Source organism: Crocodylus siamensis, chromosome 8 (genome assembly GCF_052110815.1).
Source record: "Crocodylus siamensis isolate JL-2025a chromosome 8, ASM5211081v1, whole genome shotgun sequence".
NCBI lineage: Eukaryota > Metazoa > Chordata > Crocodylia > Crocodylidae > Crocodylus > Crocodylus siamensis.
The window spans coordinates 78,959,918-78,983,595 of NC_143402.1; the positions used below are offsets into that span (position 1 = coordinate 78,959,918).

Consider the following 23,678-nt stretch of genomic DNA (forward strand, 5'->3'; position numbering starts at 1 on the left):
CCCCACTCTGGCAGCAAACCCAAGTGCAAAGAACAGAAGTGATTTGCCCGCAGCCAGGCAGCAAATTAACAATATAACCCAGCACAGGCAGGAGGAGCACGTGCACCTGCTGCATTGAGATGAAGAGGAAATCTTAGGCTGAGGCCTGGAATTAGTTCCCTCTTTTTGCTGTCAGGCGCTGCAGAATGAAGAGCAATTGGGCACAGTCCAGTGTAATCAGTGTATGTGCCTTTCCTGTCTGCAGTCCCTCTCCTAGACCAGACTCCATTTCATCACGACCTCCCCAAATTAGTGGCTCTCCATTAAAAAGCGAGGTCGAACTTGATGATCTGTTCAGGTCCCTTCTAACCCTCAAAACTATGAAAAAGAAACTGCATTTTGTTTGCATGGTTGCGGTTCCTAAGCCAACTGCTTCCTAAGTCAGGACAGTTCTCCCTCCCACACACCTGCAAACCCCCTCTGGGCTCTCTACGTGCTCCCCTTCCCGGTCTTGGGAACAGACATAGCCTATCCTCAACCGCGCAGCGCTGGCTGTGATCTGAGCATCGTGTTGCTCTGGGATGCACTTCACTATCTACAGACAAGGACACCATCCAGTTCAGCCCCCTGAATCTGAACGTGCACTTGTCACTCCCGTGTTTGTACAGTGCACAACTGTATGAGCCATCGAGCCCAACCGACCTGCTGCTCTGGAGCTGATCAAAAAGCCAGTGACCAGCAGGGTGCACACCACTCGTGTGTCAGAGCTCCAAAGCAACCTACCATCTCCCAGTTCAGCTTCCCACTGCCGCTCCCTTTTCTTTCTGCTCCCCAGCTTCCACACTCTGGGAGAGGACCAAGGGGCTAAAGAGCTGTTTTGTATTTATTTGTGAACATGGTAAAAAAAAACCACTCTGTTCAGATCTGATTCTGTCCTTCGGCCTGCTTCGCTTCCAGGGAGCCCAGCTTGGACTCCAGGGCTTGGCTGACCCGGCGCAGTGCCCGCTGGCACTGGGGGTATTCCTGCTGGATCTGGTGGACGATGATACTAATGCTATGCAGCCGGCTCTGCTGCTTCCTCTGTTCACTTTGCAGGGCATGCTCACTCCGGCACAGGGAGATGTATTTTCCTTCCTTGGCTGCCTGCAGGTGCTTCTGCCGGGTCTGGTAGGCCACGATTTCTGAAAGGTTCTTAGAGGAGCAACAATGAAAGCTGCTGTAAGACCAGTCTGTGCATACAAGGAGTGGGAGGATAAGGAGGACTGGACTTCTACAAGGGAGGAGCGGAGCTTATCACATCTTGAAACAGAATGCATCTTAAGAGGGGCAGTGCCGTAGAATCCCGTCCTAACAGCTGAAACGGGCACCCCCCATTTGCAGTGCTACGTGAATGGTCACTGCATTAAGATCAGAGCTCAGTGACTCCCCAAAGTCAGACACAGGCGTAGTAGGGAAAGCTGGAAGACCAGAGAAAGTTCTGCCCATTTGAAACGTCACTGAAAGTCAAGTCAGAGTTGGCTTGAACTGGCTCTCACACAAGCTGTGATATCTTTTGCTCTAGCCAGCTGGTTCTCAGGACAAAATGTTTCCTTCCTACCTTTGAAAGGGTGTGTGCACACGTGTCTGCTGTCAGCCTGATGCTCCAGTTTAATTCTCCACTAAATAACAAGAGGAGGGCATGAACATCAGCACTAGAGATGCCTTCATGTCCAGAACTCCCACTGAGTTTTATGACTGTATCTAGGGTCATCAGGCATCAAGTATGGGGAAAACAAGGAGGAGTCCGACAAACAAAGACACACTGGCTGCTATTTTATCAATGTGAAATATTAGATAAGGGTCTGCAAAGCAAACTGAAGTTAATCAGAGCTGAATTTCTCCTAATCTAGTTTCATGTAAATCTAGTTTTCATGTTAAACTACTATGAGAGTCAGCCTAAGAGAAACTGCTTCAAGCTGCTGAGGTTTCCTTTGCAGCTCTAGAAGGGAGCTGGACAATGCTGATATAACCAGCCTGACGTGGCAGGGGCTGTGTGAACTGATGGAAGGAGGAAAGAGGAACTCTTGTAGTTTGTGTGTGTAGCAGCGAAACAGATGAGCTTACCCAGAGTTTCTTGTCCTGCAGCTGCTCTATGTCCAAGTCCAGACCACTGGACTCAGCCTGCAAACTGGAAATCTGCTGCTGCTTTTCCAGAAGGGCGGTGCTGATAGATGCCTGGGTGTTCTCCAGTTCCAGGATTGTTTTGTTGCAGTCTTGAGCACTCTAATAAAGGGGAAAAAACCAGAGGTGCTGCTTTCCTAGCCAAGCTGCATTGCTACGCTATTGCCCAAGATGTTCCCCGTCCTTCGGGGGCATTTGAAGACAGCACGTCCTTTTGCGAGCACCCTGTGTGGCCCTGAAGGCACAGGCATTTGTGTGGACAGATGCCTGCGAGGAAACTAGATCATTCTAACAATGTGCCAGTAAAGAGAGCAGTTCAGTCCCATCTCCCTGATCTCCTCCTACCCAGCATGTCGCTGTGGCTAGGGGCATGGTTCCCGTACTTTTCTTTACTTTACGATGAAGATGGCACAGACAGTGCCCAAGGCAATGAGCATCTGCAATCCCAGCCCTAGGAGTTCAACAAGGAAAGGATAACTGAGGGACAGAGAGCAGTGCTGAGGGGCACGCACAAATACCCTGTCAAGTCCTCCTGACAGGTCAGCTGGTTTGGTCCATGACCCGAAGGATGATCGTGGCCAAGAGCAGGGGATGACTGGAAGTGTGCCAGGGACAGCAGAGGATCTTGGAGACCTACATAAGTCTTACTCTCAGACTCTCCCCATTTGCCGATGCCCACAATGCTTTCCCTGCTGCTCGAGAGAAAAGTCAGCCCAGTAAATGTAGTACAACATTGTCCTTCCATAGTCTGATGGTAGGTCACAACATAGCTGATGCCAAGCAACACCCAAACTCCTTCTAGCTGCAAGCCAAGTGCAGGTCAAATAAGTTCTCACTGCCTTCCTCCACCTGCTCACCTTCTGGGTTTCACTGATCTTCCTCCTCAGCTCCTGTTTCTTGTAGTGGAAGTCACTCTTGGTGATTTGTTTCTTGTCTACTTTGCTCTGACCCTCGCCCTGCGTGGTGATGGTCTCTCTGCGGGACACGGCTGCCTCCATATCTCGAATCATCTTCTCCTGCTGCTTTGTCAACTGGCTATAGCGGACCTGCCAGGGGGTGGGAGAGGAAGTCTGCAGATACCCAGTGGTCACAAGTGGCACCCTATTACAAAATCTTTTATGCAACAGATTCCCATTATAGACATCGGTGGGAGTCAAACCCTCATGCTAGATCCTGAGCCAGGCTTGTACAGCAGAATTCGGGGGGGCTGTCAAACCAGTAGCTAGCCCCTTGCTGGCCTGTCCAGAATTATATTCTACAGGTTTTCAATGCCATAAACTCATTTAAATGTCATAATGTAAAGGGAGACCAGAAGTATCCTGAAAGAGGAAGGAAAGGATTGCTTCTCTGAATCAGCAGACTAAAGCAGAGAGACAGCTCAGCCCACAATAGACAAGTTTTCTTCCTAGACAAGGTCTTATTTTTCCTACACTCCATTTTCCAAGTAACACCTGTGTAGTGGCAGCCTAAGCTCATCCCAGCTGCTGGACAGTAAGACCTCTGTTCCTGACACTGCTGGGAGGCATGAGGATAATACACCTCCAGGTCATTTCCCATCTGCTGGCTGACCCCTGGGAAGCTGGATAACCTGTGTGCAATTCTCCCGATGCCCCAACAGCCAAACTTACCTGCATCCTATGTATTTCTGCTCTCATGGCTCGGATCTCGCCTTGCCCTGTCTCCGAGTCCACCGTAGCACGCATCTCCTTTGCCAGCTGGATCTTCTTCTCCCACAGCATGATCTGGTGCCTTCAGGGACAGAAGGGAACGGGAAGTCTTTTTGTGAAAAAGCAGGCAGTGCCTTTCCTTGACACGCCGTGCTAGTGCACTGCAGAAGCTCACAACAAATCTAAAATATAACAGTTCTACAGGAACCTAAGAGTCTATGTAGGGGATGTGCCACCAGCCACTGGTGCCTAGTATAAGAATCAGCCAGCATACTCTGCAGTTCTCAAAGAGGCCTTGCAATGACAGAAAGGGGCAGAGTGCAGAACACAGAGGGTTAAAGTCATGGTTTCTAACCCCACTGGTGCAATTTGGGCAGTTTTAGGGACTTAACTCTTGGCCCTGCTGCTGTCCTTCCACCAGCAGCTGCCTGGGCTTACCTCCCACAGCTCTAAGCTGAGTTTCCCCTTTCCCCAGCCCCTCAAGCTGGCAACCTCTGCTGAACAGAGACAAGCCCCATGTGAGTATAGGGAGACCAAATTCCCTCCAGAACAACTCACAGAATCAAGTTCATGCTAAGTTAGAGCTGTGGCTACGGGTGCAGCAGCAAAGAGAACAGTGAGCTGAGGCTATTATCCTTGTACCTGGTCCACAAAAGAAAATGATCTGAGATTCCACCGGCTTTGAAAAGTCACTGCACTCCCCACACCTTTCCGAGGGCACGAAGAGCCATGTGAGGAGCATTTACAGCTGATGCTGCCTTAGTGAAGGGTAACCCAGATGCATGCAGGAGTGCAGAGACTGTGGCATAAAACGGGGCCTCTCTGGGGACTCACTCTGCTTCCACCAGGCTGTTCAGCAGTCTCTCCTTCTCCTCACTCAACCGGTCCAGCTTCTCCTGCATCTCGATGGATTCCTTCTCAGCAGCCTAGATTAGGAAGCAGAAGCCAACATGACATGACTTCATCAGACTGAGCACCCCTCGCAGGCTCATTCCTCACCTCTAATCTGTATGCCCTCCCTAACCCCTCTGAGCAATATATTATTTAGTTATCTATATCTCCCCTGCCTTCTGGCTTCAGACTAATGCAACCAGCTACTTCTTTCTGGTAAAGGAGGTCATTCTCCCTGCACAGGAAAAAAATCTGGGGCAGCTTTCTAAGCACAGCCGCCCTTTTCCATCCACATGCAAGACTCTGTACCAGAGGCAGTCGTTAACAATCAAGGGGCCTCATCTTCTCTGACACTGTGTCTCCGGTAACATGGGACTTGTGAGAGTCCAGCCGGCTGTTGCATGTGAGGCTGTGCCTTGGAGCAGAGGAGCAAAGCCTCCCTACCTTGAGGGAGCGGACAAATTCGTTCTCCGTGATGGTGTTGCCATGCTGCAGCTCCTGTGAGCTGTTGCTGTTCTTACTGATCAGCATGTTGAGCTTTATCATGTCGTTGGACATGTTCCTCATATGTCGCTCAATGTCCTTCTGCTCATTCTTCTCCTGCTGGATTTCATCTGCCAGAGAAGGGGGAGGAACAGACAGGACTTCAATAAATGGGAGGCAGACAATGTTCTCTGGGGCCCTGAGAAGACAGAGCAGGGGTCTGCAGGGTGGTATTTGAGCTGACCAAGCTGGGATCAGAGCTGCCTGCCCAAAAGCCTCCAGGGAACTTGCCAAGCCTAAAGCAAACCAGTGCTTTGAAGGTGGTTATTTTGAAAGTAGAGTGGAACTGGCCAGTAATGGCTGCTATAGTCTCAGGGCTGGGCATTTACCAGCTATCTGAGAAAACATTACAACCTTTCTTAGACATACCACAGCAAGATGGTCACCAGGGGTAGGATCTCATGCCCCTCACTCCTGTTTTAGTGAAGGCTGCAAGATTGGCTCGTTAGGGTTAGGGAAAGCAGACTACTCATGTGGCTCCAGAGTACACACATATTATTGCTCACGTGAACACACAATGCCTGCACTTGCAGACACTAAACACTTCCTCTGGGGAGGGGCTGTATATTACAAGATATTGACTGTACTCTGGCTGCATACACCACTCATGGCATGAATGTGCCAGGAGAATCAAGGGAATGCTTACTCTCAATGCGCACTTTCTTCTGCTGCCTGATGGTGATCTCTTTCTTTAACATATCCAGGGAAACCAGCTGTTCCTCCTGCTCCTGGGTCAGCTTGACCAGCTGCTTCTGCAGCTGGAGCCAGTATTTCTGCAGTGTCATCACCTCTGAGTTGTATTCATCTATCTGCTTGGTCAGACTGTTGATTTCAATCTCCAAAGGTCCCAGTTCTTGCCCCTGCAAAGCAAGGTGTACAACTGAGTTACAAAGCAGAGTGGAGTGGGCAGATGCTGAGCATTTCAGCAGTGGATGCACTAAACCAACCCCTTTTATATCACTGCTTTCCAGGATGCAGCCCCCATTAGGTAGGTCTGGCCTCCGTTTCTTGTTCCTAGATGTGTAACTTTTCACATGTCTCTATTATTAAGACACATTTTCCTTGAAGGGGAGAAGCCTCTCGAGGGATGCACTGCTGGGTAGGACTGTCCTGTCCTTGACATTAGCTCTCTCTCCCCCAAGCTCTGTGAAATGTGCAGATTGTATCAGCAAATATTCTGTTTACTTTCAGATCCGCAGTGAAAGCTGGGAATTGCATTGGGCTGGGCACCAATCAGTGCCGAGACTGCATGGGAAACACCACATTTGAAGGCAATTCCCCACTGACAGTGGTTTTGAAGTCTGGCAGCCCACCAGCATTAACCGTGCCAATGTTTGCGTTACGGATAATGTGAAGGGCTGTTTTTTAATGAGAATATAGCATAATTTAAGTAAAATGTACTCCAGAAACCTATGTATATTGATCACACTTGTGAAGTAACTTTTGTCAGCCTCATTGGTAAACCCCTGGGACATGAAACCAAGTTTGGGAGCTGGGCACAAGAGACATACCCCCAGCTGGGAAATCATGGTCTCCATTTTCTTGTTGTACAGGTTGATAATGCCCTGCTTGCGCTCGATCAGCTGGTTGCGCTTGGCGATCTCAATCTCACTGTGGCTGACCAAGTCGTTGATCGTTTTTGTTTCCTTCTCCAGCTCAGAGAGCGTCTTCTGGAGCGTGCTCAGCCGGCAGTTGGTGTGGGTTATATCCAGAGTCACCTGGGCAGTGTCATTGTCAACTTTGGAAAAATGCATCTCCTGACAATGGCAAAAAGCAGAAAACAAAGCATTGTCACTCAACAGTCAGTCCCCTGGGTGAGCTGCAAGCAGATCTGTGACAAGGCAGCTGCAGGCAGGGAGCTGGTGCCAGAAGGACAGGAGTGGGTCTATTTCCAGCTTCACCAAGTAGACTATGAGTGCCAGTGTTTCCCTATCTGTAAAGTGGGGATAACATCCAGCCACCTCACAAGATTACTGGAAAACATTACTGAGCATAAGCCATCCTGAGATCTGACAAAAAAATTGCTAAGGCAAAGTTTTATCATGCTTATCATGTCTGGAGTTATTTTTCCAGCCAAGACGACTTAGATGCTAATACAAATTAATACAGAAGCTGATCCACCTGTATACGTCTCAGGCACATATTTTTTCTTACTAGGGAGTCCAGACAGCTTGTGTGTAGTCCAAGGACTGCATCTGATTTACAGAAAATGGCGTAGCCCTGATCTTTAACAGAGAAATGCAGCACAGCTCAGATTTTTGGCATATTTCATGCCAACAAACTTGTCTCTTGTGAGGAGGCAGTAGCTGCCACATCGTAAGTGCCTGCTCCCTGGTTTGGCCACCTTTAGGATGTTGCACTTGATGACTGGGGCTGTTCTACATGGTGCTGCAATGTGGAGCCCCAAAAGCCCCACATCAGCTCTAAATGAGCTAGCTCAGCTGGTAGGAGAAGTCCATGGGAAGCAGACAACTGGCTCATGTGGAGCACTGCACTACACTCTATCTCCATAAGGCACCATACAGCTTGTGCTTCAGACACACAGGGGACATGTGGGCACATGCAGCATAGAGTCTGAACCACTTCCCTTCCCAGGATGGATGGCTCTGCCCTGTTCTTCATGGAGGAAGCAACGGCAGTGATATTTCTGTTATGCTTTTGACTATATTCTACACACCACCTTGGAAAACGTGCAGGTGAACCTTGAGAGGAGGTTGTGGAGGAAAGCTAATAAGCACATCAGCCCCTGGAGAGGTATTCAGAGAAGCTGTACAGGCCCTTCTATTTTTATGCTCCGTGGGAATGTTCCAAGCACCCTGACACTTTCTCACAAGCTGGAAATGCGATTAGGCATCACGCTGACACCTGGCATTTTGAGAGCACCTTTCACCTTGGAGTGTCCCAAAGTACTTTCCAGGCACAGATCACAGTTCATAGGGGAATCACTTCATATGCCGCTGCAATGCAGCTACTTCTCAAGAGAAACCTAGGAATTCAACAGCACATGGCACTGTTAGTGTCAGTGCCTGTAAATGGAGAAGAATCCTGCAGGGACTTGAAATGGCAAGGGAAATCAAAGAGGGCATCTGGGCCGTTCCAGCTGGAACTTGGCTGGGATGCTAGATAATCAAGGACAACGTGCTGACTGACCCTCCTGGCAGCAGGTGGCTCTAGGATCACTGCTATGTTGGAATACAGTCAACTATGCTCCATTCTTTGTCTCTGGCAGGGCAGGCTATTCATAACAGTGTGCAGTAACTGCTAGGCTGCAATTGCAGCACACCAGAAACAAGACACAGAACATGTGTGTGTGCATGTGAGTGTATGTGAGAGTGTGTGCACATGTGCGTGTGTGTCCACCCACTGCAAGGCCCCCAGGAAGAGATGCCCTACCAGATCCATCTTTCTCATCTGAAGTTTTGCAGCCAACTGCGAGAAATACTTTGCTGCTTTGCTGGACATCAACTGATCCTGCAGCTTTGCCATGATCTCATTCTCCACTTCCTGTTTGCATTCAGTCTCCTTCTCTATTTCTTTTTTCACAATCCCCAGTTCATTTAGGCGAGTAGCTTGGTCCTGGGGAGAAGCCACAGAAACAACTATTAAAACATGCTGGCTGCTGGGATTTAAGAGGGAAGCAGGTGGCACAGGACAGGTCAGTGCCTGGTTAAAGGAGACTCCTCCTCCCCTCAGGGGACAGCTCACCAGGCTGGCCCTGCCCAGGGCTTGCTCTGTCTCATGCAAGGCACGGGTGTAGGTGCTGAATTCCACTTGCAAGGCATCCTGCTTGGCCAGGCACTGGGCAATCAGCTTCCTGCTCATGTTCGCGTCATTTTCAGAGCGGTTCAAGATGGTAGCCAGCAACTCGTTCCTCTCTTCCTCCTTCGTGATGGACTTTTTGTAGATTTCAATCTCCATCTCCATTGATGTGAGCTGGTGCCTAGACTGCCTGCACAGTGAGGGGAAGACAGGAAAGTGCCACAGGGATCAATGTATGTGCTAGACGGGCATCTCTGAACTCCCACCTTCAAACCAGCTGCTGCACAAATGGATGAATGAAGAGGAAAGTAAAGACCAAACCCTACACATCCATTGTGTTGGGCCACTTCTGCTCCTTAAAGTCCTTCTATGGCAAATAAAACATTCAGCTCATTTTCTGATCATTTTTAACAGCTCCTTGAGGGCCAGTTCTGCCACTCCAGTGCACTGGAGTGGAAGGATGTGACTTCCTCAGGACCTTATCAGCCCAAAGAAGAGGGGGACACAGAGCTTCAGGCCAGCCCTAGGAGACAGATGGCAGGCCCTCCCTGCCTGACTCTACCATCAGCTTCCCATTAGCTCAGAAGGAATTATGATATAACCACCCGCCTCTGCCTAGTCTGACCAAAGAGACAAGGCAGTGTCATGTAGGACCTGCAGGAGAAGGGGCTCACTGAGAACCCATCTGTTCATTTGTATTTAAAAAGGCAGGGTCTTTTTTAGAGTCTTTTCTTCCCTTTCTGCCCACCAAACCCATGCTAGGTAGTGTTATGGGTATTAAACATAGTAGCTAGAGGTACAACCTCCCATTAGGACTTCTTAAGCCTCTGACAGCTGGAAGCTGCAGGAGGAGAAGGGAAAGGGATGGATCATTCTAGAGTTGGGAATCACCCATTACAGCAGCTCAGTTAAGGAGTGAATGTGAAGGGAAAGAAAAGTAACAAAATGGGATACCCCTTGTTATAATGATCCTTTGCCTCACTCAGCTCGTCAGAGCAGCAGGTCTGCTCTTTGGTTAGCAATGCTCTGCATGCCCAATAATGACCATATTCTCCTCTCAGACTCTCCCCCAACCAAATTGCATCTGCTCGTGGCCCTGGCCTGTACTCAGAGGTGGTACCTCAGTGCTTCCTGCATGGCAGTGTATGCCTCATCTCGTCGTTTCATCCCAGTCAGACTGCTGTTCCATTGCTGCATCAGTTGCTTCTTCTCCAAGTTAATAGCTTGTATCTCCATGCAAGCCTGCAAACAGACTAGCTGAGCTGGTGAATCCATAGTGGGCTGGGCATCACACTTGCATTCTACCCCAGTGCTGCCTTCTCTTCACAGCAGAGCTGGGGAGAAATGGCTCAAACTATTCATGCTTTTCATTCACTTGTCCAAGGCCCTGCTCTTTTCTTTGGCTCCTTTTACCTTTGCACTTCTGGGATAATTTACTGAAATCCATTGGCTTAATTTGCCTCTAGGACAGAAAAAGAGAGGCTGATTCACACAAGGGGACATTAGGGCCCTGGGCACTCATCTGGGATGTGGGAGAGCACAGAGATTTGAACATAAGCCTCCCATCTTCCTAGTAAGTGCTCCAACCAACAGCTCTAGGAGTGCTGGGATAGTATTTTCTTTCTTTTCTCCTACCCCTTTGACTAGAAATTCCACTGTGGACTGAAGAAAGTTCTGCCCAAACTGCAAAAAGTTTTGGTTTCCACAAATCATCCTTCTCTGTCCAACAAATATTTCATCAAAAAAATTCTGACTGGCTCAAATATTAAGTTCCAGATTTCACAGGAAAATCCAGAACAGAAAATATAGTTTCATAGTTAATAGAGCTGGAAGGGACCTAAGCAGATCATTGAGTCCGACCCCCTGCCATGGCAGGAAAGAGCACTGGGGTCAAACGACCCCAGCAAGGTGATTGTCTAGCCTCCTCTTAAACACCCCCAGGGTAGGAGCCAGCACCACTTCTCTTGGAAGTTGGTTCCAGATCCTAGCTGTCCTGACAGTGAAGTCGCACCTCCTGATATCTGGTCTGAATCTCCCCTCTGCCAGCTTGTGACTGTTATTCCTGGTCACGCTAGGGGGAACAGTGACTCCCCCAGTGCCTGCTGGTCCCCCCTGAGTAGTTTGTAACAGGCCACTAGATCCCCCCTCAGCCTTCTCTTGTGAAGGCTGAACAGGTTCAGGTCCCAACGCCTCTCCTCATAGGGCCTGCCCTGCTGCCTCCTGATCATGCGAGTGGCCTCCTCTGGACCCTCTCCATGCTGTCCACATCCCTCCTGAAGTGCGGCGCCCAGAACTGGACGCAGTACTCCAGCTGCGGCCTGACCAGTGCCGCATAGAGGGGGAGGATCACCTCCCTGGACCTGCTTGAGATGCATCTGTGGATGCACGACAAAGTACAGTTGGCCTTCCTGACTGCCTCCTCACACTGCCGGCCCATGTTCATCTTGGTGTCAATGATGACTCCAAGATCCTTTTCTGCCTCTGCACTGACGAGAAGGGAGTTCCCCAGCCTGTAGGTATGGTGCTGGTTCTTCCTCCTCAGGTGCAGCACCTTGCACTTGTCAGTGTTGAATCCCATCCTGTTCTCATCCACCCACCCCTGTAACCTGTCTAGGTCCAACTGTAGCCTATTGCTCCCTTCTAGTGTGCCCACATCCCCCCACATCTTAGTGTCGTCAGCAAATTTGAACAGGGTGTTTTTTATCCCCTTGTCCAAGTCCCTGATGAAGATGTTGAAGAGTGCGGGCCCGAGGACCGAGCCCTGGGGGTCCCCATTGCCCACATCCCTCTAGGCTGAAAATGATCCATCCACCACCACTCTCTGGGTGCGGCCCTCCAGCCAGTTGGTGACCCATCTGACTGTGTGGGTGTCGACATCACAGTCCCCCAGTTTTTTGATGAGAACGGGATGAGAGACAGTGTCGAAGGTCTTCTGCGAGTTCAGAAAGACTATGTCCACTGCTACCCCTGTGTCTAAGGATTTGGTGACCTGGTCGTAGAAGGCCACCAGGTTGGTCTGACAGGACCTGCCCCTAATGAACCCGTGTTGGTTGCCCCTAAGCAGAACCTCCCCCGCTGGCCCCTCATGGACATCTCAAAAAGCTTACCCAGGATCGAGGTAAGACTGACTGGCCTATAGTTTCCTGAGTCCTCCTTCCTCCCTTTTCTGAAGATGGGAACCATGTTGGCCCTCTTCCAGTCCTCTGGCACCACACCAGAGCACCACGAGTGCTTGTACAGCCATGCCAGGGGTCCTGCAATGACCTCAGCTAATTCCCTCAGCACTTGAGGGTGGAGATCGTCTAGATCAGCTGATTTAAATATGTCCAGTCCCTCCAGACATTCCCTGACTAGATCCTCCCTGACCCTTGGCCTAGGTGCGCCTCCCCTGGGGCCTGCTCAGGAAAATGGAGGCAAAGAAGTCGTTAAATAGGTTAGCTTTGTCATCTGGTGCGACGACCAAGTTTCCTAGCGTGTCTTGCAGGGGCCCTACGTTACCAGGTACCTCCTTTTTGCCCCCTATGTATTTAAAAAAGGACTTCTTGTTGTCCTTGATCCGGGAAGCTAGTCCCAGTCCCAGCTCCACCTTGGCTTCCTGACTGCCCCCCTGCATCCCCAAGCAACCGCAGTATAATCCTCCCTGGGGATGGCCCCTCCCTGCCATTGGATGTGCGCCTCCCTTTTAGCTAGAAGACATTCCCAGATGCTTTTGGTGAGCCATGGGGGCTTTTGCGCCCTCCTGCTCTCTTTGATCCATGTATCAGCGTAAAGTGTATCATACTAGCATGGCTGGATCTGTGCAGAGTACCGTGATGGTAATCATGGAAAAAAATCATTTATGAAGTGATACCATCTTGGCATCAAGCTTTGCATTAAAGCCAAACATTATTATTAAGTAATACTTGACTACAGTGCTGTGGTGATATATAGGAAAAAGATATGTAATGTGGGGGAAAGGCTTTTAAGAACTAAGAACTGGTATGGAAAGGCAAGGCTCTTCAACTGCCAGAATGAGTCAGCAATACCAGGTGAGTCTGATTAGCTCCAAAACAGAACCGCAGACAGGATGTATGTGCATGTGTCCAAGACAAAAAATAAAGAGGGTAAGGTGAGAAAGGAGGTTTTGCAAGGAAAAAAACCATAGATGTAGCCCAATCCAGGTAATCGTTTTTGAGACTAAAGGAAAACGTTTACTCTTATGTAGGTAAATGGGATATGGGGATCTAACCCAGGCTGTGTGCACGGAGTTAAGCACAGTGCAAAGGGCTCGGAGTAGTACTAACCACATATGAAAAACCTTATCACCTCCTACCTCGCTCACAGCTTGTCGTGTCAGTCTTGTATCCTCAGCCTGGGCGATACACTGAGCTTTGTACAAAGCGATTTGCTCATGCAGCTCACTGACCTTCCTCGTTAAGTGGTCCACATGCAGGTCCTACAAAATGAGAGCAAAGCGGATCAGCTCAAATACTGCAGGCAGACCCAGCACAGACCACATGGTCAGGAGGTTTGGAATCAGCTTCGAGCGAAATAGCTCAGTTGGACTGGGGAGGTATCAAATCAGAACCATCCTCTAGTGCATTTAGTGCCAGGTGCAGGCTGTCATCTCCACCTCTACTGAACAGTGAAGACCCCTTTCTTCTTCGTACCAATCTGCTAAGGATTCATTGTCATTTAATTAATGCTGGTAAGATGCAAGTGTAAATGAAAAGTTTCTTGTCTAAACTCTTACCTAACTTCTGCTTGTCTGGGTTACTGTCCTGTGCCCATGGCATTTGAACACCTTAAATTACTAAGTCAGCAAATGAAAGTACCTTCTAAACAGCTACTTTGCATTCACATTATCCTGCCACTGTTCAGATCCTATCCTACAGTATTTATCCTGCTACAAAAACCAGCAAGCTTGCCAGCAGAGGGAGCTTGAAGCAAAGTACACTGCTAGCTCTAGTTCTGATTTTAAAATCACTTTGCTACACTTGTGGTTCAGAATAACATCTCCATGGTTTGAAAATTAGATGTTATCTCCCTAAACCTCTTTTGTTCAAGTGCATGTGTAGATCCTTACTCAGTGTTACAGGGTTGCTCAAAAAGCTGGGCTGCAGGGTTAGATTATTTGGTGGCGCACAGTTTTTTGTGGGGGTTTTTTCCCCCTCTTAATTTTAGGGGAAAAAATGAGCTCTGAATTAATTGATTTGGAAAAAGTAAATGACCTTGAATAGGTCCCCTTAGCCTTAGCCTCCCCTGCAACAAGACAGCTTCCTGGTGACTCTCAGCCCTGCCAGCATCACTCATAGCCTTTGCAACACTTGGTGCTTGCTTGATACCTGTTTTTTCTTCTCCACCTCAGCTTGCATCTGCTCCACTTCAGCCTTCTTCACGGCCCGCTTCATCACGGATATGTCATCACGCACATCCTGGCCCATGTTCTGCATGTAGAACAGGTTCAGGGCCAGGTTTTCCACCTCTGTCTGCAATGCAGAAACTGGGGAGACAGATGGGAAGGTTAATTACAAGGACAATATCGGGAGCACTCACCCATGTCCAAGTTGAAGAGAAAGGAAAGAAAGGTGTGTGCATATGATAAAAGTCAGACAGAGGAGTAAGATACCAGGGAGAAGCCACCCAAAAGACCTGATAAGCACCCTTAACTCCCAAGACATTTCCACACCACAGCAATGAGGAAAGACCACCCGGGAGTACCCTAATCACCTCTCCTGCGCTCATCCTGGGTGTTCTGACACGCTTTCTTGTACATAGTCCTGAGGTCCTGCAGCTCATCCTCCAGCTGCCGCCGCACCATGGCTATCTGCGAATGCCTGCTGTGGTTCTTCTCCAGCTCCATCTGCAGGCGGGCTAGCTGTTGCTGGACTCCGTAAAGCACCACTCCCAGCTCCTCCCTCTGCAATTTGCCCTTCTTTGTGGCCTCTTTCTGAAGGTACAAGAGGAAATGGGATAAGCCACCCCAACTCAGAAAGGGCAGAGATGCAACAGGAGGTGCACTGACAGATACTGTACCAGCTCCCGAAGGTCCAGGTTCACTTTTGCCATCTGTTTGGTGAGGTAATTCTTGAGGGCAGCTTGGAACCTTTTCATCAGTGGCTACAAAAGGAAGCAAGATGATGTTGCCATCCGTGAAGCAGATGCATGAACAAGTGATGAAGAAATCTGTATCTTATATTGCACCTATGGAGACCACGGTTCTGACTTAGGCTAGGGTACAAGTGTGAGCCTAGTGGATATTTGTTCCCATCATAAAACTTCTCTCTCATTTGGCATCACTAGTAGTTTCTGTTTAAGAGAAGCCCAGAGTCTTTGGACCTCAGAGGTGGGGGATCCCAGCAGAGCTCCTTGACAACAGCTCCCGCAGCATTTCTCCACCAGCCAGCATAAGTGCTTTGTTTTCATGAGAACTAGAGTGCAGTACATAACCTACTGCTCTAACCTGCAGCTCTGAGGATGTGAAATATTATTCCACTTGAAAGCTGGGAGATTTACCACCCATGAGCCTTTTGTCACTGTTGTGTCTGTCTGCTCCTAACTTTAGCAAGTGAAGCTAACCTGTGGTAACTTAACCCTGTTTCACCCAGGAGCAAGCTGACCTAGCTTACCCCAGGATAGTACAAGGCAGACAAAACAAGTGCTGCTGTGTCAGCTGAGCTGCTGTAAATCCCCCTCCCCTTTTCAAGCTATGCAGTGGGTTTGTTTGTCCATGCCCCAAGCTACCACAGAAGGAACAGGTGTTCTGGCGGAGTTAAAACTTTTGTAAAAGCAACATTTAACAAATTTACCCAAGGTGTAGCTAAACCGTAGCCTGGTTTGCCTCTCAGTTTTGTGCAACTTCCAATGCAAATGACCAGGGACACTTCTTACATGTTCTGGGTCCAAGACAATCAGTTGCGTTTCTTCTACTGCCTCGCTGCCCTCAGTTCCAGCTTCCTCATCTGCAGCATGTACCTCTTCTTCCCTTTTCTCCTGCCTGCTCCCACGCTCACCAATTTGTGGATGAAACTGCTGGAAGTCAGCTTCTGGGTAGGCAGAGGGGATGGCTACACCTGTGTCAAGGACTGCACTCCAAGGACAAAGGGCAGGTGTCACAGAAAGAAAATGCAGTGTGTGTCAGGTACGTTAAGATTCACTGATGTCCCGAGAACGTGCATGTGTAACAAAGCCTGTGTTCTCTGGTGTTTAGATTGCCTCACAAAGTTAACAACACATAGGACACAGATTATAAAAAAGAAAAAGACACAGTAATCATAATAGGAAGGGGGAAATTATGACAGAAAGGACACAAGGACTAGCTTAGTGGCATCAGGCAGAGGTTAATGAAGTGAGATGTTACAGTATTTTGCTGCAACTGGTTTCACACTTGTTGGGAGATGTTTCACACTTGTTGGGAGATGAGCAAAACCAGATATACTTGAGACACAGCTGCAAGGACAGCATATTAGAAAGACGCTGACTGGTACCTGATTCGACATGAACCTCCACCCCCACAGATGAGGCAGACCACTGAGGACTAGCTAAAGAAGAGGTGTGGGACTGGCTCCCACTGTGTATCACCAGCTGCTCCAGATTGCTTTGGCTGAAAGGAAGACTCTCCACCCCCGCTTCGTCTGGGAAATCCTCACTGGATTTATCCTGCAATAAAAGAAGCCATCGTTTAAAACCAGGCCTCAGTCTGACACAGTTTACCATGCAATCCTGCTGAGTTGTGTCATTGAGACAAGAATGAGGTAGAAAAATACCTAGCCATAAAAACAATCCTGTTGTTTCCTGAGAAAACTGGAAAGCAAAATAAAGGCTCTAAAGTGGTACCCCCAGCTACACCAGTGAGGTTATACCGTCCATGGTGGAGAGATAAAGAACAACGTAATAAGAGCCACATCAAATGCTCAAGCGAATATGACTGTTAAAAAATAACAGGGAGTATTCAATAATAGTGATCCCCTCTCATTTTTTTCAGGGCTCTTGCTTACCAGGATTCTCTCCTCACTCTTTCACGGACATTTTGGGCTTCCCCTAGCAAAATTGCTTCTGCAACGTGGAAACACATAATGTCACAGTCCTGGAGTAAGCATGTTGTGTTCAGATACAGGAGTACTCACCTCTTCAGAGGAGAATCTTGGAGAATCCAAGGAGAATCCAAGGTCCCCCTGCCTCGGCTCTCCAAAGACCGCCTGCTCTGGTTCCTGCTCTGGCGCTCCAAAGACCTCCTGTTCCACAACCCCAGGGACATCCTGCTTGATTGGGATGGATCTCTCTTCTGGATGCTCTGCAGGAACAGCTTCTAACCCTTCCTCATCATCCCCAGTGTCTGGCTGCATCACCTGGCGTAGATTGAAACCCAAGAGCAGAGCACAACAGAGAACGGTGTTACCACAGCCCGCACTCTGTGCTCAGTGCTATGACTACACTGCTTTTACAATTGCATTTTAATTTTGCTGTGCAGAAAATCAGTCTAACAGGATCCAATCCAGCACAGCAGCAGCAGCTCTGGTGAGGCTGACAACAGCAAAGAACTTCCTTGTCAAATATTTCATCTCATGTGCTCATCACTCAGAAATGGATATTCTCTGTGTGGTTCTGTTGAAGAAATATTCCCATTAAAGGTGACCAGGCCACATTGTTTTCATTCTCTCTGTTTCTTTTAACCACTACCAGTCTCTGGGCTTTGTCCACACAGCACATTTAGAGCTAGCTTAGGTACTGCTCCACATCACTGCATTGTGCTTGCTCCCCATGTATTCCACTTGTGGTGACCCTTCTGAAGACACCACGAACAGCACTTTAATGCATGTTTTTTGGAGAGAGCTGGCGCTGTGATTCCCAGAACAATGGAGGAGGGGGAAGTACATCTTGTAGGTGGCTGGATAATTGAATTCCTCTTTCAAACAATTATTTTACTGCTACAAGAAATGAACTGTATTCTTAATTGCAGAGTTCCCACAGCATTGGCTAGGCATATTTTCTGTTATTTAAATCTGCATTTTAAAATCACAATTACATTTCTCTTACAAGCAGATGGACTCTGCGTGTTCACATGTTCTGATTTTCAGAAGTGTTTAGTACCTGCAGCTCTCAGTTACTGACACTGTGGATACTCAGTATTTCTGAAAATCAGCTCTTCAGAGTGTTTGGGAAGAAGAAACAGCCCTGAGAAAAGGCTATAAAAGTATCTTTCAGCCCAAACCCCAAAGAATGTTTTTAATATTTTGGCAGTGCTATTTGCACCGTGTGATGTTATGAGTTATACTGTCTTTAAGTAACCAACAAACTCAGTCCAGATGTATTCAGACTTCCTCCTGTGCTGCACATGGATTGACGACTGTGCAATATTTAAGCACCATATTATAACTGGAAGCACTCAGGCTTCTACACTACTGTTTCAAATCTCTTAGGACCCAGTCCTGGAAGTGCCAGGAATACAGTGAGTGATGCTTGAAGCCATCAACATCAATTGACTTTTAAATGTCGGTGTCTGCTCAGCAGCTCACAGGACTGGACCCTTATGGCAGAACAGACTCCCTGTGCTGATTTATATTAATTTATGACAAATATTTTGAAAATGAAAAGGCAACATCTGAATCCACTGGCAATCTCCACCCAGCAAACACAAACATCTGCCCAAGAGGCACCAAGGAAAGGACAAGGATGGAACATGTGCTTCTTTAAAATGGGATAATGGTAATTTCTTTTCCCTTTTCCAAGCACTATTAAGTCCATATGAAAAGTGCTGTGCAAAAGACGACTCAGATATGAGTATTAGAAGACTCTCCTGAGAAGTGAAATGCAGCCAAATTAATCTGCCCTTTTCCATGCAGGATAAGATTTCAGGAGGGAGCTTCGTTTAGCTTCACTGGCATTGCTTCCCCAAGGATAAGGATGGGTAACACAAGCTCTGGGTGACTGCTCTGTGCTTCCTTGTGCAATTTCATAAGCACTCACCGCTGCAGGAGGCTCTGGGGTCTCCACAGCATCCTGCTCTGCTGGGGTGAGTGCAATTCCTGTTTCCTCTGCTGGAACGCCATCGGTCTCTTCCTTTCCGTCAGGGCTACTCTGTGCCTGCACCAGCTAGCACACACAGGAAACGCCGCTGTAACAACAGGCTGACACAGCCCAAGCTTCTCATTCATGCAGCTACTACAGCAATTTATAGCTGTGATGTTGTCTTAGCACTTATAACATGCAGAATATGTATCTGGATATCAAATGTTAGGGACATATTCGTAATATTGCAGCATCTGCTAGTGCAGCAATGGCTAGTTGGGTGGCAAAAAATCCCTAAATTCAGCCCAGGCTGTCCTGTGATTAAGAGGCGGGGCAAAAAACAAAATCACAAACCCAGAAGTGGTTTAGAAACCAGTACAAAAATTATTTGCAGAGCTCTTACGGGCCAGGAATCCACAAAGCCTTGTTCTCTGCCTGGTATTGCTCAATAATATTGATTGGCTCCTTTACAACAAAAATATTGTATTAAATGGTGGAATTTCCATTAGGAGAGGGACTATTCCTGGCCATTACACCAATAAGTCACCACACTCTTGCACAGGGAGGACATTTTGGTATTTACAAGTCTTTAAAAGTGTAGAGGCCATTTTAATATGTGCTTATCTTAAGTTTCTATGGCTTTGCAGGTATCATGTTTCCATACAGGTTTTGTACCTTCTTAATAGGAGGAAGAAGGGTACCTGATGCCAGAAAGCTTGCCTAACAGCCCTGCCAACTATACAGTTTATCTAATGAGAGAGAGCATGGAAAAGCCTCACGTCTCAGCCATTGCCCAGACCATCCCAGCTACAACACTCCTTGCTGCTGCATGGGAAAGCAGCGGGTGCAAAGCAGCCCAATGGAAGTGAGTACTTTAAACAAGGCAGACATGGTTCTTTGGGTAAATCTGATATCTTTTGTTAAATCAATTCAATTTCAGTTGGTTTAATAAAAGATATCGGGTTCATCCAAAGAACCTTGCCTGCCTGTGTCCTTAGACCAACACGGCTGCGACCAACACACCTGAAACATACTTTGAACCTGGTCGCTTCAGGACAAAGACACCCTGGTCTCCAGTGATGCTCTTAGGAAACCCCAGAGGGATTTCCTCCTCTTAATTTTGTCCTAATGAACCATCCTCAGCTGCTGGAAGCCCACAGAGGCACCAGCCCCTGGAGATTTTGCTGCCCAGCAGGCAGGGAGCCCTTCGTCTTTGCAGCTTTACCCCATTGCCTTCAGGATGTCTCTGCTGCTCCTCTTCCCCCTCCTCTGGAATGGATCCAGGCTCTGACTCAGGTCTGAATGAAGAAAAACACAGGGACAAACAGCAATGACAAGAACGGCAATGACAAGAAGACCCAAGGGCTGGGAAGGAGGGCAATGACGGGTGCTGCTTGCAGAGGACCCCATGCACCTGCCGGGCGGCTCCGCTCTGCAGCAGTGCAGACAGGCTGGGCTGGGACTTGGCAGCCTCTCTCAGTGCCAAGACAGGGGTAGGAGGCAGATAGGAGGCTGGGGCACTGGAGGGGGGCACAGGGGCAAGGGGCTGCTCTGGAGGGGCCTGAGGGGACCCAAGGGGGCTGGGAGGGAGGACGGGGCTGGCGGGGAATCCGGAAAGGATGGGGGGAGGGGAGGGGAGTGGTGGGGAGATGCATGGCAAGGATGAGGGGAGTATGGGGGGGCCCTGGAAGTGGATGAAGGGTTTGGGGGGTCTAGGGGAGGATGATGGGGGGTCTGGGGGAGGGTGGTGGGGTTTGGGGGAGGAGGAAGGGGGTTTGGAACATGGTGGGGGGAAGGGGGGCCTGGGGGAGGATGATGGGGGGCTGGGGAGTGTGGGGGAAGATGATCAAGGAGGGAGGTGTGGTGGGAGGATGACGGGGTATAGAGAGGGTCTGGGGGAGGATGAGGGGGGATGAAGGGGACCTGGAGGAGGATGGTGGGGGTGGGGGGAGGATGAGGGGTTGTGGAGAGGGTCTGGGGAGGATGACGGGGGGGTCCGGGGGAGGCCGCTGGGCCCCGACCACCCACTCACGCTTGGCCCCGCCCCGCCGGCTCCATCTTCCCGTTGCCAGGCGACGCCGTCAACATCCGGCCGCCACGTGGCCGCGGGCACCTACCACTGGGCAGGGCGGGGGGGTGGACGGAACCACGCCTCCGCCGCCCGGGGGGGGGGGGGGTCGCTCTTCTCAGCCCCGAGCCCCGGTCGTGCAAATTTATACAAATGTTGATAAAAACCCGTGCAAATGTAACTGTAAGGAAATATTTGTGCAAAATGGTGCAAGTGTTGGTGTATATGTATTCGTGCAGATGTTGGTGCAAATAAGTATACATGCAAGTGGTGCAAATCCATGTAAGTATTGGTGCAAATAGATATTCATGCAAATCGTGCAGGTAAATGTGCAGCTGTTAGTGCAAATAAATATTCCTGCAACTGATGCAAATCCATGCATGTGTTGGTGCAAACATATACTCATGCAAACGTTGGTGCAAGTAAATCTTTGTGCAGATGTTGGTGCAAGTCCACATACATGTTGGTGCAAATAAATATTCATGCAGATGTTGGTGCAAACACATGCAAACAGTGCAGATCAATATTTGTCCAATTGTTGGTGTAAATCTGCACAAATGTTGGTGCAAATATTCATGCAGATGGTGCAAATCCATGCATATGCTGGTGCAAATAAGTGTTCAGGCAGATGTTGGTGCAAGTCCTTGCAAATAAGCTTCTGTGCAAAACTTGGTGCAAATAAATGGTGCAAAACCGTGCCAGGAACAGCTCCGAGCACTTCCAAGCTTCCCCAGCGGCTGCATCTCTCTGCTGGGCCAGGCGGGGGACAGTGCCAAGCTGCCGCCCATGGAGCCGCAAGGGGAGCAAGTTTTGAAAGCCATGCCCAGGGCATGGGGCTGGCAGGGCCTCTGCCCCTGCCTCTGCCGGGGTCTTCTGCAGTTGCACCCACCCACCCAGAAGAGGACCTGGTTGTGGCTGAAAGGAGCTCCCCGCCTGTAGTTGCAATCAAGACAACTGTAAGACAAAAATGTTTTTAAAAGAATCGCAGGAAATTTCACCAAAAAATCCAAGAAAAAGTTTTAAAAACCCAAATGAAATGACAAGGCCAGAATTGTTTGTTCATGGGGAGAAAAATCCCTGAAGACGCCTGGGCAGGGGTTGGACCAGTGAGGAGGGCACAGATGTACAGCGCCCGGAGCATGGGGATGGGTGCAAATGCCATCTCCAGTCACTGCCAGGTTCTCCTTCCTCGCCCCAGGGCTGAGTTCATCAAACTTTACAGAACATGATTGTGTTGCTTGGGGATCTGCTTTTCCCATTAAACAGCTGAGAAGTGATTTACTGCCAACAAGTATATGGGGAAAAGCTGCGTGCCCAGACCTTGTTTGCCCCAGCACGCTGCCTGGATTTAACTAAGGATGTCCTGAACTTGATTCATATCAGGGCAGCTCTGTGGGAACCTGTTAGTCACGATTTCTCACTGAGTTCACCTAAGTGATACAAGGCAATCGGAGAGCCAAACAAGAGCATATGCACAATGATGAAACACCAGTGATTAGTATTGTTAATTTGATACAACTTTCCTGTGCGGAGGAGGCATAAATCTCTCCTATCCCTATGATCTCTGAATATCCCAAAGCAACATTCAATTTGCCAGAAACTTAGAAGCCAGAGGGGCGCATTTACACATGCATCATAGTTACTGCGCATTAAGTTTACTACCTGTAATAATAAGTATTGCCACTATGCACAGTCACGGTACTGAGCAGTAAGTGCCAGCGCACGCTTTTTACATGACACTAATGTGCAGTAAACTAATCTACGGCTCGGCTTCTGCTGGGACACACTAACATGCAGTACAATTAGTCTGCTGTGCATTTAGTGTCTGGTGTAGATGTACCCACTGTCCATTAAATTCACTGCCTCAAAACGTCATGAAGGCCAAGTTAGTTATTGCAAATTTAAAGCTCAGAGAACTGGGGGACACAGTCAAGGATTAGCTCAGCCAAGCCACACGTTAGCTCTCCCAGACCAGGACCTGGCAGTAGCCAGTCGATGATATCAGACTGTGTAGACACAAGGAAGGAGTGAATGTGCTATTGTTTAAATCCAGCAATTGCGCCCACGCCTTCCAGCTGTTAGGTGCGGCCGCCTTGAAGGGCGGGGGATTTGCTGGAGCGGCGTGGAAGAAACATCACTGCAACGAGGGGAATGATGGAGCGCGGGACTACACGGCACTGCGGGTCTTTGTTGCGGCCTGGTCTCGGGGGCACGGAAAGCAAAGGCAAGGTGGTGCCTGGCAGGTCTGCAGGGTGGGTTCGCCCCAGCAAACAGACTCACATGCTTGATTCTTGGAGCATCCCGGGAAGGGCCGAACCCAGAGGCCTTCGTGCAAGAGGGATGGCGCTGGTGTCAGGGCAGCTTGCCCCCCACCTCGCATTGCCTCTTCCGTGGGGGCCGCACATGTCACCAACACAGATTTATCCTGGGTGCACCCACAAGTAGCGAAGCGGAGGAGCCACCGAGCTGCATCCCGCTGCAGGGAGGTCTCAGCCCTGCACACCAGTACCCCCCCCTTGTCAACCCCTGCAAACCCCTCCGGGGTGGGAAGGGCAAGGAGCTGCCCCGCCAGCAGGGCGGCGACGGTCCTCCTGCGGAGCAGCTGCGGGGCCCCTCTTGGCGAC

General features: G+C 49.1%; 1 protein-coding gene across 4 annotated transcripts; it reads right to left on the reverse strand.

Annotated features, from left to right (window-relative positions):
- Positions 1–844: 844 nt before the first annotated feature.
- Positions 845–23,613, reverse strand: CCDC40 (coiled-coil domain 40 molecular ruler complex subunit). Of its 4 annotated transcripts, XM_090059592.1 has the most exons (22): positions 23,335–23,532; positions 21,019–22,008; positions 20,212–20,284; positions 18,945–19,070; positions 17,105–17,326; positions 16,466–16,637; positions 15,870–16,063; positions 15,015–15,098; positions 14,709–14,928; positions 14,324–14,481; positions 13,312–13,434; positions 10,120–10,241; positions 8,946–9,189; positions 8,634–8,816; positions 6,752–6,997; positions 5,887–6,100; positions 5,142–5,311; positions 4,641–4,732; positions 3,768–3,888; positions 2,997–3,185; positions 2,083–2,241; positions 845–1,170 (listed from the first exon to the last, which is right to left on the reverse strand). In XM_090059592.1, exons 2-22 carry the CDS (start codon positions 21,315–21,317, stop codon positions 898–900), a joined length of 3,684 nt encoding a protein of 1,227 aa, XP_089915718.1. In that variant the 5' UTR covers positions 21,318–22,008; positions 23,335–23,532; the 3' UTR covers positions 845–897. The 4 variants fall into 4 exon arrangements, with proteins under 4 accessions (XP_089915718.1, XP_089915720.1, XP_089915719.1 ...); XM_090059594.1 differs by lacking the exon at positions 21,019–22,008 and having other exon boundaries at positions 23,335–23,613; XM_090059593.1 differs by lacking the exon at positions 23,335–23,532 and having other exon boundaries at positions 21,019–23,285.
- Between the last annotated feature and the right edge of the window lie 65 nt (positions 23,614–23,678).

Coding starts and splice junctions, on each gene's coding strand:
- CCDC40 (XM_090059592.1), bottom strand. CDS start 21,317: ATGTATACTTATTTGCACCAACATCTGCACGAATACATATACACCAAC. Junction 19,071..20,211: donor GACATCCTGAAGGCAATGGG/GTAAAGCTGCAA, acceptor TGTGTGTGCTAG/CTGGTGCAGGCACAGAGTAG. Junction 3,889..4,640: donor AACAGCCTGGTGGAAGCAGA/GTGAGTCCCCAG, acceptor CTGTCCCTGAAG/GCACCAGATCATGCTGTGGG.